Genomic DNA, 13311 nt, shown 5'->3' with positions numbered 1-13311 from the left:
CGTACGAAACTAAAAGTAAAGTTGATATTATGTCACCTGAGTCGTTAGTCAATTAACTCATTATGTGTCGTTAGTCATGTGACTCATTAGTGGCATTAGCCACGTGACTTTTTTGCCCCTCGCTCAACTTTCTTCCAGGAGACCACTTGTTGACAATTTGTCAAGTGAGTCGTCAGTCATGTGAGTCGTTAGCGTAGTTCGTCACGAGTCACTAGCGTCGTCAGTCACATTAATGTAAACCACGCTCTTCCTAAACCTAACTAAGTTGTTTTATTGCCTAAACCTAACTTCCTGTGGAGAAGGAAGTTTATTTTGAAAGGACACTCTGCATGTAACAAGCATATAGATTGGTAGACCAAGGTGTATTGTTTTGCCAAATCGGTGTGAGAATGTGTTGATAATCGACTTGATTCTGACTGAAAGACGTGGAATCATTCGTATTTAAAAGCAGAGTATTCATTTTAATTTGTGTTGGTTTTACAACTTTATTGAAATAAATACACACGTTTTTAACATCTTGTGTACACCACACAAAATAAAAAATGCCATGAAGGCTAACAAATGTAAGAAAAATAAAATAAAAAGTTAAATAAATATCGTGTTAAGCTTACAGTTACAAAAAAAAATCATACTGTTATGTCTCAAAGCACACCAAGGACATGATGTCCTGGGCCTGAACCCGGGTTCACCTGCAAGAACAACGCCCCCCCGTCCCGATATACGACGGGGTTCAACCACACACGTGCACGGCTCTTACGAAGCTGCGATTGGCCAAGGCGCGTCGCTAACGCCCGCCCCCCCTTTGCCTACGTCATAGCAGCAGCGCTGTGTGGCGCTACGCAGCACCGAAGAGAGAGAGAGAGGGAGAGAGAGGCGCACTGCACACTGACGAACCTGGGCGAGGCGAGGTTGCGATTCCCCCCCAGCGTGGCCCTCATCCATCATCGCAATGGGAATCACCAACACAGCGTTCCTTCTGAGCCAAGCCCTGGTCCCGTACTACCTGAAACCGGTCCACCTGGAGACACGGACTATAAAACCCTGCAGTTGAGACTGTCGCTGCACCAGATCTCCTCTCCTCCAGCAAGCCGCGGAGGAGGATGATGATGATGATGATCAGGAGGAGGAACATCTAGGGATGAGAAGTGTTTCTCCAGCAGGCAACTTGGACAAAGACGTTTGCTCGACCCTCATCTGTATTTAGCACACCAGGACGATGTCTGCCCTGTGTGCGTCCGCAGTGGTGAGTACACCCAACCTCCCTGTTTGTTTTTTTTATTCTTTATTTCTAAGGACTCCACCAGCAGGTTCTCTATTTAAAGGGACAGTGCCTGTTTTTTTTTTTTTTTTTTTTTTGGTCCCAGACTGAACTTCAAATCAAGTATCCAGAAATAATATTCAACTTTGCCTGTTAAATAAACTCCAAGAGAGACATCTTTCAGGTTTAAAACACCCCAGCAGTGTGTCTGCCATTCATTCATTCCCTCTGTGGGTGAGCGACACAAAAGGGTCTCCAGTTGGAAGGATGGAGAAAGTCAGCGGCCCATTGTTCACCCTGTAAACACTCTGTGTCGGACAAACAAGTGGAAATGTCAGTCCTCTGGCCCCGTCTCAACAAAGACGCGGTTTGATTTGGAGCAAGCAGAGAGAAAGGAAGTACATTTAATACAGTCACGTGGGTTTTAATCAGCAAATAAATTGATACTGTGATGAAAAAAAGTGAGTTTTTTCCAGTGGAAAAGGACGTTTTACCATCAACCATTAGTTTAATTTATGAGTGGGTGATGGGTGGATGCCTTTGTGCCAGTAATTAGACAGGATTTCCTTCATTCACACGGTGGAGGTGTCCCTTTGTTATGCCAGACGTGTTGAATGTAGTTGGATCTGTAAGCTGCTTGAGCTCTCTTCACTCTCAGACTTTGCCTTCGTCTCCTCACTGTCACGCAGATGTCAAATTCACTTCCTCTTCTTTTTTTTGACAGTTTGACAGTGTTTTGGGGTCAGGACAGGATAATGGGATAAAGATATAATCAAAGAGGCTTGGCTATGTGGGGATTATTTCAACTTTTAATTTAACAGCAAGGTTTGTTTATGGCCTCACATTCGTTTCACCAGCTTCTAAGGACTTGATTTATTAAAAAAAACAACTTTGAATTTGAATGTCTATTATTTGAACATGTCTGCCAAAGCAAAAACACCCAATGTCGTATAACTATATTTTAGACCATATCTGAGACTGAAGTAGCGTTCTGCTACTCCATCCGAAATAAACGAGACAGAGAGTAGCCAACGCGTCGCATTTAAGCTGCCAAGATAATGGTCAGTTATAGAGAAAATAATGGGAAAGTATGGCCTCGGGTCTCAACCTGGTCTCACCTCTAGCTCGTCAAAGACCGACGCTCGGTACCGAGGCACCCTTTAGCATCTTCATGAGACACTCCAGGCTTTCAACTAACTCTAACATAAACCCGTCTGTTTCATTATTAGGCTCTCAGAGCATCTGAGGCAGTATAAAGAGCGAGGAAGGCCGCGTAGGAGGAGGTTAGGGTGGAAGGTTTCGTCAAACAAACACAGGACTTTCACTCAGGAAACCCGCGTGAAACCAAGTCAACGTTTACTTATTGTACCATACTTGTTACGTAAGTTACGTACTGAACTAACGCCACGTACGTAAGTTACATAACAAGAGTACTTATTTTACTGAACACACCTACTTTTCCTAAACCACCAAGTACTTTTGAGGACTAACCGTAACCGAGTACTCTTGAGGCCTAAACCTAACCAAGTACACCTAAAAACTAAGTAATCCTACGTTGGAAGTTTATTTTGAAAGGACGCTTTGCATGTAGCGAGCGAGAACTGTCCTAACCTGACCAGCCAAGTTGTGTGTTACACGGAAACCATTTGAGAAGCCGTCTTTGGAAACTGTGAAAAATGGACAGGCACTTAAAAAACAAAACATGTGGCAAGTGATTGGACGAACCGTCTGTCATTTAAACTCTTGCCTAAGCCAGTCTGCAGAGTGAGAACAAATTTTTCACGGAGAAAAGCCTTCAGTGTCCTTCTCTGCTACTATTTTTAATAAATGAATACTCCCCAGTTCTGATAGAACCGATGCTAATGCAGCAGCTACGCTAACCTCTTCCTCCTCTCCGCGTGGTGTCACACACACCTTAGCCACGCCCATAGCTACCAGTAGCTCCTCAACAGGATGCTGATTGGGTCCGTGCTCTGGCTCGCCGGACGAGATGGATTTTGCTCCTATCGCTTAAAGAAATGCATGACTCAAGAGAATCCGCCCGAACCGCCAAACCAAGACTGCAGAGGCCGACGTTGTGTGAGTTCTACATTCACAGCTCAGTTCCAAGTCGCCAGCAGCAGACTCAAAATATCTACTCCACGCATAAATAATCTACTGTCAGCGATGTCTCTCTCTGTGAGCTGAAATGGGCCCGAGGACAACACAGCAGCAACAGGTGCTGCTGCGCTGCATGCCGTGCGTGTGTGTGTGTGTGTGTGTGTGTGTGTGTGTGTGTGTGTGTGTTCCTTTTAATGGATAGTAATTACAGTTAATGTCTTCTGCCACACACGGATACACAAACATCCCACCCACACTCAAATGTTTGTATGCACACACCTCATTATGTAACACACGTGTTCCAACACACACACTCACACACTCACACACACACGAGACTAAACAGTAGCTTGATTGTTTTCTGTCGTGTACAGTGAGTCGAGTCGTCCCGGGGGGAAAAACCTGCAACAATTTCTGAAAGAACCACAATATTGAGCCGTTTGAATCTCCTGCTCGGTGCCTCAGTCTACTTACTTCCTGCTCTGTGGTGAAGCATGTTGCCCACTAAGCACGAGTCACTAAGCCTCGTCACGGGGTTTGTGTGCAGCGGATGGTCACTGCCGGGACGCGCGGCTCTTCCTTTGGGGCGCGGCGGCCCCTCCGTCCACGTGCACATTAACCGCTCATGCCGTCCAGAAATGTAAAGACAGGTGCTTCCGCCTGTTGCTCATATCAAGTTTCAGGCGGGTGGGCTAAGTTGTCCTGTGTGCTGTGGTCATGATAAGACTCAGTTCCTGTAAATGTTCGGCAGTGGTTAATAATGCTGCATATGGTATTCTAAAATCATTCCAGTATTACGTTGTTATTTAGTACAACAGGGAGGTGTCTCAGTGTCTCACAGCAGCAGATGGTAGAAAGAAAAAAGTCATGATTCAGCAGTTTTGATAACAAAAGCGTTCACACATAAAACCCTCCCGGGACCCTCTTTAGAGAGGTCTAAGTGAACACTTTAAACAAATGAGGAAAAAGAGCAGCATTTGCTGTGAAATAAGAGAAGGGTTTTGTGGGAAATGTGGTTTTATTCGACAGGGAATCAACCAGCTCTTACTGGACCCAACCAGCAACTGCCCTGGCTGGATGTTAAGGCACAAATAACTACATTAAAGGGCTGCTCCAGTGATTTAGTGTGGCACTTCCACAAAGTTGGGAGACCTGCAAGAAACGGATTCAAAAATAAGAATTGTCAAAAAGAAAGCAGCAGAGGCTGAGATATGTCGACTTTTAGTCCCTAATGTGGATCAAACTCCAAAAACATTTGATCCTACAACTTCCAGAATGCAGCTCGCTAGTGTCTTTTGTCTCCCATAAAGTCCCCAATGCCAACTTTTGGTTAAAAATGATATATTATACATTTGTTGCTGAGATAACCCTGATCATCTGGGTTTTTATAAGACATGTTTCTCATTACATGCATAGTGTCTTTACAGAAATAACCTTCCAACGTTCACTTACTTTCTTTGTTTTCTTACGCAACAAAAGCACTCGGTTAGGTTACGGAAAAGATCGAGATAAAATGAGAATGTTTTGTTGAGTGGCCAATAAGTTATTTAACAGCTAGGTAAAATAAGTCAATGATGTCTTGGTTTCATACAGTACACCCATCTCCTGTGTGAAATCAAAGGGAAAACCCTCTACTTCCCTCTGTGAATACAAAGTCAGCAAACTTATCCACAGAAAAAATGGGACCTTGAGAAGTTTTAATTTCATAAGTAAGACTCTCAGAAAAGATATGTTGAGGCTTAGAACAATAATCTTGAAGATTTCCATTCAAATAAATGCCTGTTAAGTCGCTTTCCATCGCCGAATGAGGTAACACATTGAGGATTGAGCCTATGGCCCACTGATGAAAGCCTGTGCGTTTGCAGTGTTACGGACTGGGTGTCTGTGGGGACATTCTCCGGGAAGAATCACAAGCTACGATCTCAGAGAAGTGAGATCCAAAAGCAAACCTGCAATTACTGCTTATCGCCATAAGAGTCCTCTGAGATTGTAACTTTAAAGAAGGGCATTGTTAGCTTGATTCCAGTTGGTCACATTCTCATGTGGTGGTTGCCATCCCAGCTCGGCTCTGACCAGACACCACTCGACATTTCCCGAAATTGGAATATTGACGTTCAAGTACTTGAATAAACGATGGTGGAAATCTTTAAAAAGGTAAATAAAGGATTCATAATGTGCCCCCAGAAACTGATGGGTGACGTCGCAGATGCTTTGCCCCAATCCACACCAACTCCACTGTCATGAGACATTGGCTATTCACCGTAATTCTACTATGATGTGAACGCCTTGGTGTTTGGAAATGCACTCCTCCATAACATCGGTCATAACAACAACTGTCTGATGAAATTAGGCGCACAGCCGTGGCCCATCACATGCCAAAAAATGCAGACGTCTGTCTGACTGCTCACATACAAAAACAGGGAAGTGGAAAAAAGGGGTTCAGCTTTAGGACGCCTGTCACCTAAAAAAAGATTTGACCTATCGAGTCGTGCTCCTGCTCCGATGCCCACGAGCAAACTGGGTCCTGGGCGTGTCTCCGGATGGCCTGTGGCTGCAGCCTGGGGGGTAGAATTACAGAGCGTTCTGCACAAAGTCGGGGGGGTTGAGGTGTTTGTTTCTGAGTGCCTGCGTGTGTGTGTGTATTGTGGGTGTGTGTGCTTAACAGGATCACTGCTCTGCAGTGGTGCAACGGTGCCACAGTGTTGCCTGTGTGATGTAAACAAGAGCTGCCTGGCTGACGGCTCCACCCTGGGATCTCTCCCTTCACTCTGTCCTCCGTCAGTGAGTCACAGCGGCCCATTTCTGTCCGTGTTTCTGTCTTTGAACTTTAACCCTTTCACAGTGTTTTTCAGTTCATGAAAGTTAATTGTTACATGAAAGACTTCTTATTCAGCGTTCAGTTGTACTGTTGGGTTCTTTGTGTCATTTGTGGTTGCAAACAGCCAAGATGGCGACGGTGAAAATGCCAAACTCGGGGCTTCAAAATGGTAGTCCACAAACCAATGTGTAACATGTGCTTCTTCTTTTAAGGTATAAAAGGAATTTAAGGACCAGTTGTAAACAGTTATAGATTCTAGGTTTGTCTACGGAGCCCAATGCTCGCTAAAGGAACCACCACTGAGTCACAGATAAGTTTGACTAAGAGTTGTATTGTGATTATATTCCAAACAAAAATTAATTACATACAAAAGAAATAAACAACGTTTCAGAAAGGTCAGTTCAGTTCATTTTCCATATAGTTCATAGAGTCTCCGTTCAGGTTGTTTCTCATATTGTTCTCCGTTCAGTTAGTTTCTCATATAGTTCATCGAATCAGTTTAGTTTGTTCCTACCACACCTCTTGTGGGAAGGAAAAGGAATTGTGGTCCAAAGGAATCTCCATTTGTAGCTCGCCATCCAAACCTTTACGTGCTCCGGAACTCGGTCACAAAAACCTGACCTAAAAGGCCACAAGGAATGATAAATGAACATGAACTTTTAAAGGATAAATACAAATATCTGTCATGTTGAAAATCATATTAAGACATCAGTCACTTAATTATCAACAGGTTTTAACAACTGCACAGAATGAATTGAATTGCTTAAACAAAAAGAAACCCAAAATAATTACAGGGCTAAAATAAACAAACCTCCATAATCAAATATTAACCCAGCTATGCTAAGCGCTAAGCGCTAAGCTAGCGGGAGCTAGCTAAATGTTAAGCCAGCTGGAGATTACATTTAGTCTTTGTTCTACTCACCGCTGACTGCAGATTTAGTGCGCAAACCCACACGGTCTAGTTACGACACCGATCGTAGCCGCTGCTGCTCAGATGCCGTCCGGCTGAACCAAAGGTAAACAGGAAGTGACCTAATATTGACCCGGATATTTATGGCAGCTGGCGGTCCGTGATTGGCTACGTAATTAAAAATAGTTTCTGGATCAGAGGGTTACATTTTCCCCCCCTAATCTCATGTACGTCCCGTAACATGGAACGGGTTAGGTGTTAATTGCTTGCTGTGGTGTAACACAGGAGGGACCCTCGGAAGCTGTTAGAGCATATGTAAATACATTAGTTAACTCCTGCAATAGTGACTGAATAGTATTCAATACTGGGTGTCCAAGTTTTGTATACTGAAGTCGCTCTGGTGGCTTCCTGGTTCTAGTCGAATGTCTTAGAGGAACCTCGTAATTACTGTCAAGTGAAAGGTTTGAATCATTGTCTGTAGGATGATACGCTGTTTCATCTGCAGCATCGTTAGTTATCAATTCGGGTTCTGCGTCTCCTGTTGCGACTGAGCCCTCTGGGCTGTTGGCTGCATCAGGTAAGTCAGCCAGCTGCTGAGTAACCTTCCCTTGGTTTGGATCATCAGCGGCTGTGCGTTGTGGGGTCTCTAAGGTTGCAGGGACTGTGTTGGAAGGGGCCATAACAGAATCTGTTGGAATGCCAATTATGGTTGTGAATCTGGCAAGTTCTGAGCTGGGTGGCCCACTGTACCAGTAGTTCGGAGTTAATTCTTCGTCATCCGAGAATGTGGTCATATCTATAGGATCATCAGGAGGATCATGATTCGAGCGAAGGTTTGGTTTTGGGGTTTGCTTCACAGATAGAGTACTTTTTGGGGCAGTCAAGTATCCACAAGGTAGCAAAAGATCTCTGTGTAGTGTTCGTAGAGGAATGCCTCTATTCTCAGGTCTAACTGTGTAGACCGGAAGATTACCAGCTCTCTTTACAACAATGTAGGGCTCAGATTCCCATTTGTCAGCAAGTTTATGTTTGCCTCTGAGACGAACATTTCTGACCAACACACGATCTCCCACAGCTAATTCAGAGGCAGTGACATGCCTGTCGAATCTGGCCTTGTTTCTTTGCATGACTTTTTCAGCACTTTCTGTTGCAATTCTGTAGCTCTCTTTCAGATGAGATTTAAGATCTTTAACATACTGTGAATGGGATGTATGTTGACCATGGACAGGTAGTCCAAAAGCTAGGTCAACTGGCAATCGTGGTTGGCGTCCAAACATGAGTTCGTAAGGAGAGAATCCTGTGACATCATTTTTGGTGCAATTGTATGCATGTACAAGTGGTTTCACAAAATCCTTCCAGTGTGTTTTGTCCTGATCAGTTAGGGTTCCAAGCATGTCCAACAGTGTACGATTGAATCGCTCAACTGGGTTTCCTCTCGGGTGGTACGGAGTAGTCCTTATTTTATGCATTCCAGCCATTTCACACAGTTCCTTTATAGTCCACGACTCAAAGTCTGGTCCTTGATCACTGTGAAGTTTTTCCGGAATTCCATAGTGAATGAGAAAGTTGTCCCATAGACATTTCGCGACTGTCTTGGCTTTTTGATTGGGTGTGGGAATGGCCACTGCATACTTTGTGAAATGATCTGTGATTACAAGAATGTCCTTGATTCTGCTTCTGTCTGGTTCCAGTGATAAGAAATCCATGCAAACAAGTTCCAGAGGTCTTGTTGTTTTTATGTTTACAAGGGGTGCTGCTTTCTCAGGTAGGGATTTCCTTTTGACACACCTTTCACAAGTTTTTATCTTCTTGTAAACATCAGCAGACATTCTTGGCCAATAGAATCTGGTTCGAACCAGATCCAGTGTTCTTTCGATTCCCATATGACCCAACTGATCATGTAGACTGGTCAGTACTTGGTGTCGCAATTCCTGCGGCAGCACAAGTTGATAAGTGCAGTGAGATCCCATTTGCCTCTTCCTAACAAGAATGTTGTTCTGGAGCTCCAATCGTTTTAATTCTCGAAGGAGGAGAGGCAGATCAGGAAGTTCATTTCTCAACGTAGGAGGTGGTGTCCTTCCATCTTCCAATTGCGATATGACATGTCTGATGGTTTGGTCTGCCCGCTGTTTTACAGCCATCTCAGCTGCTGTAAGCGGAGACATGATGGAGGTTCCAAACTGACTGTCATTCACAAAACTGTCAGGAAGTGCATCAATGGAATTTGAAAGTGATTGAACAAGGGCCAACTTTTCGTTATTAGAATCTATAGTTGCACTATAAATGAGCTGTCTGTCACAGATAGCCTGAATGGTGTGTTGATCCATAGAGACTAAAGCAGGGTCAGACAGATGATGTTTAATGAATTTCCCAATTCGCTCGCTCTCTTTCTTAGACTTAGCATCATCCGACAGATCACCATGAGGTCTGCGAGAGAGCCCATCTGCATCGGCACTTTGCTTGCCAGCACGATACAGTATTTTAAAGGAAAAAGTGGATAGTGCAGCAAGCCACCTGTAACTGGTTGCGTCCAGTTTAGCAGATGTCAGGAGGTAAGTAAGTGGGTTGTTGTCTGTTACCACTGTAAAATGATTTCCATACAAATAGTCATTGAACTTTTCTGTCACTGACCATTTGAGAGCAAGGAATTCAAGCTTATGAGCAGGATAACGGGATTCGCTACGAGATAGCCCTCTGCTGGCATAAGCAATGACTCTGTCTTTTCCGTCTTGTTCTTGATATAACACAGCTCCAAGACCAGTGGAGCTGGCATCAGTATGCAGAAGGTAAGGCTTTTGAGGATCAGCAAAAGCGAGAATTGGTGCAGTAGTGAGTTTCTGAATTATGGCTTCAAAAGCCTGTTGACAAGCAGATGTCCATCGACCACCAAACAGCTCTTTGGGGTTTAAGTATTGTCCTGGTTTCATTATTGGGTTAAATTTCTTCTGTGTTAGTGGATACCCAGAGGTAAGGTTATGAAGAGGTTTGACAATAGCAGAAAAATCCTTTACAAACCTTCTATAGTACCCAGCGAAGCCAAGAAACGACCTCAGTTCTTTCAAGGTTTTAGGTACTGGCCATGTCGTGAGGGTAGCAATCTTTTCCGGGTCAGTTTCCACACCATTTCTGGAAACCACATGTCCAAGGTAACGAACCGATGATTGGAAGAATATGCACTTCTCCACAGACAGTTTTAGGCCAAACTCCTTTAGCCGATCCAGCACTTTCATTAGCCTTGCTTCATGTTCTTCTAAGGTGGGTGCAAAAATAATCAAGTCATCAATGAAGACAAGGACTTCCTTCAGGTTCATTTCTCCCATGCATTTCTCCATAAGACGTTGGAAAGTGCTTGGTGCATTAGTTATCCCCTGTGGCATGCGATTAAATTCCCAGAATCCTAAGGGACATACAAAGGCAGTTTTAGGTTTGTCTGCTTCCTCCATTTCAATTTGATAGTAACCCGATTTTAGGTCGAGTACTGAGAACCACTTGGATCCAGATAGTGCTGTGAAAGTGTCCTCCAGTTTAGGTAGAGCATAAGCATCTTTGATGGTTTGCAAGTTCAGCTTCCGGTAATCTATACAAAGTCGCACACTGCCGTTCTTTTTCCTCACCACCACGATAGGTGACGCGAAGGGAGATTCAGATTCTCGAATCACTCCGGATTCAAGGAGTTCTTGAAGATGTTTACGGACAGCGTCAATGTCTTGGGGATGAATAGGTCTTGGTCTGTGCTTGAACGGGGTTTCATCTGTAAGTTTGATGTGGTGAGTCACTTTATCAGTTCTGCCAAAATCAAGATCATGTTTGGAAAAAACTTCTGGAATACTGCTGAGTTTTGTTGTAATGCGATCTTTCCATTCAGGTGAGAGTGGTGAGTCGCCAAAGTTGAAACTCATATGTGGCTTTGGGGATGTATGATCGGATTTAACTGGGTTAGTCACCATTTGTTCCTTGGAAATTATAGTCTGAATTGCACTCATCTCTGCAATAGCAGATCTAGCAGGGATGATGATGTCATGATCAGATTCATTGGTTATGACAACCGGCACTTGACATGGCTGAAACCTGGGAAAATCAATAAGACATGACTTGACCATCAACCCACCAGGCAAGGGGAAGGAGGATGGATGCTCAATAATGACATCTCTTTCTGACTGCCAAGAGTGTGTAGCTGCAATCCCTTCCACAACAACAGTTCTTCCTGCCGGAATAGTTTGAGAGGTTTTCCCATGCATCCGGATAATGCCATGATGACTGTTAAGTGTCTGTTTATGTCTAAATTCCAGAATGTTCAACACTGCTCTGTATCCATAAGGAAGCGGGTGACTAACCGATAGGTTGTCTTCAACGTATTTCTCATAAAGGACATCAAGTGTGTTAGTGCCAATAAGCACAGGAGACTGCGACGTCCTAACATCAGGCACCACCAAGGCAAGAGTATGTACATCAACTGATGTACCAAGGAACTCAGGTGGAAAAGCAACATCAAGCTCAATGTAGCCCATATATGGCACAGCTTGACCATTAGCCCCCTCCACTTCCAGGATATTCATTAAAGGTTTGATTTCTTGATCAGATAGATGACTACAGTAAAAAGAATGTGGGACTGTAGTCACCTGTGAACCCGTATCCAATAAACAATTGAATAATGTTCCTTTCATCTCCACTTGTGCTGTGCTTTTGGTGCCAATGAGTCCTTTTGGTAACTTGCACAGATATGAAGTAGACTGTGATGGAGGCCATTTTCTGGGACATTGTTTCACTGCAGCCTCTGTCTGTCCCTCCGCAAAAGCTGCACTTAGTTTGATGGATTGAAGGAAGTGTTCTTCACATTCCACATGTGTTGTTTTTCTTGTAACGCCTTTCGTTTTGACATCACCAGAGCTGGGTTGGCTGCATTAATGCATTGTGTGGAGATGTGACCATCCTCGCCACACTTAAAACAGTACCAAGGCTTTGGTTTAGTTAACTGTTTTGGTACGACAGTTCTTGCAGCTCTAGACTTCGATGCATTTACTTGACACGGTTCATGCCTTGGTGCAGAGTGTGTCTTCCTCTCAGAAATCAAGGCTGTTAGTTGGCTCTGCAACTTGTTCATTTGCTTCCTGAGATCCTCGATTACATTTGAATCGTACTCTGTTTTTGCACCACAAGCACAAGCGGTTTGCGAACTCAAATTAATTCGTTGCTTGGATGAGCTCATGTGTTTCTTCATGCGGCTCTCTTTTGATAGTTGCCTGTCTTCTTCTGTGCGCAACAAAAGTAATAACTCTGCAAAGCACGGAGGATTGCTTTTTCTCTGTTCAAGTTGTAGGTTTGCAATGACTGTGTTATCCCAACATCCACGGCAGAATTGTTTAATTAGATGTTTATCCATTTCCCTTACTTGAATGCCTCCCCTTTTCACCACGGCAGTCCCATTGAGCTGCAGTCGCTGGAGGTAGGCTGAGGGTTTCTCACCCGGGTCCTGAAGTGTACTTAGGAATTGAGCAAAAAGCTCCTCTCCATCTTGGACAGTAGCAAAGGCTGAATCAAGAACCTGTAGGTAGACAGTCGGCAAGGCATCCGGACCAAGGCCTTTGACGACATCAGCTGCAGGGGACAACAAGCTCTCCAAAATCCTTCTGGAGACATGCAACGCAGACAGACTAGGATCAGTGAGAAGTAATTCAATGTGAGAGCGCCAAGTTTCATAGTCTGTTTCATTACTGGGTTTCGGACATCTCCCAGAAAAAGAACGGAGTCGGAGTGGAGACAGTGAGTGAGCACTTATGTCTTCATTTCTCACAATATGTTCAACCACAACTTTTTGTATGCCAGGTGGGTTTAATTCATCTACAGAGAGAGAGACAGTTCTTCTGGTATTTGGGACTCGCGAATTTGGTTGCTGGCCAAGCACCGATCCTTGTGGTAGTGCGGGGTCCAATATTAGAACTGATGGCTCCTCTTCATTGTCACTGCTAGTACTTCTTCGCTCCTCCAGTTCCTCACCAATTCTACTCATCATGTCCTTTAATATTTCTTCAAAGTGTTTTCCACTATCCTTAGCTAGTTGTTTTAACTCATTAAGGTAGTTTGTTGTACAGCTACCACTGATTGCAGCTGTATACTCATCTGTTAGCGCATTTACGCAAAAAATAACATCTGGCTCATCCTGTGAAGGATGTGTGTACGGCAACAGCGGCCCTAAAGCTACTAAAGCAGAACTAGTTGAAAATTCAA

General features: G+C 44.0%; 1 protein-coding gene across 2 annotated transcripts in view; it reads left to right on the top strand.

Annotated features, from left to right (window-relative positions):
• Window positions 1-1094: 1094 nt before the first annotated feature.
• tnfrsf21 (tumor necrosis factor receptor superfamily, member 21) overlaps window positions 1095-13311 on the top strand; it is a 49305-nt gene continuing 37088 nt past the window's right edge. The window contains exon 1 of one of the 2 annotated variants that reach the window (XM_079180519.1): window positions 1095-1243. In XM_079180519.1, coding sequence (XP_079036645.1) covers window positions 1217-1243 — 27 coding nt within the window. In that variant the 5' untranslated portion in view covers window positions 1095-1216. Of the gene's footprint in view, window positions 1244-6070; window positions 6140-13311 lie in introns of those variants that run through there. The other variant, XM_079180520.1, reaches the window with a different exon arrangement.

The sequence above is a fragment of the Pholis gunnellus genome (assembly GCF_910591455.1).
Source record: "Pholis gunnellus genome assembly, chromosome: 19".
NCBI lineage: Eukaryota > Metazoa > Chordata > Actinopteri > Perciformes > Pholidae > Pholis > Pholis gunnellus.
The sequence above is the reverse complement of the archived record's forward strand: the minus strand, read 5'-3'. Positions and strand labels throughout refer to the sequence as shown.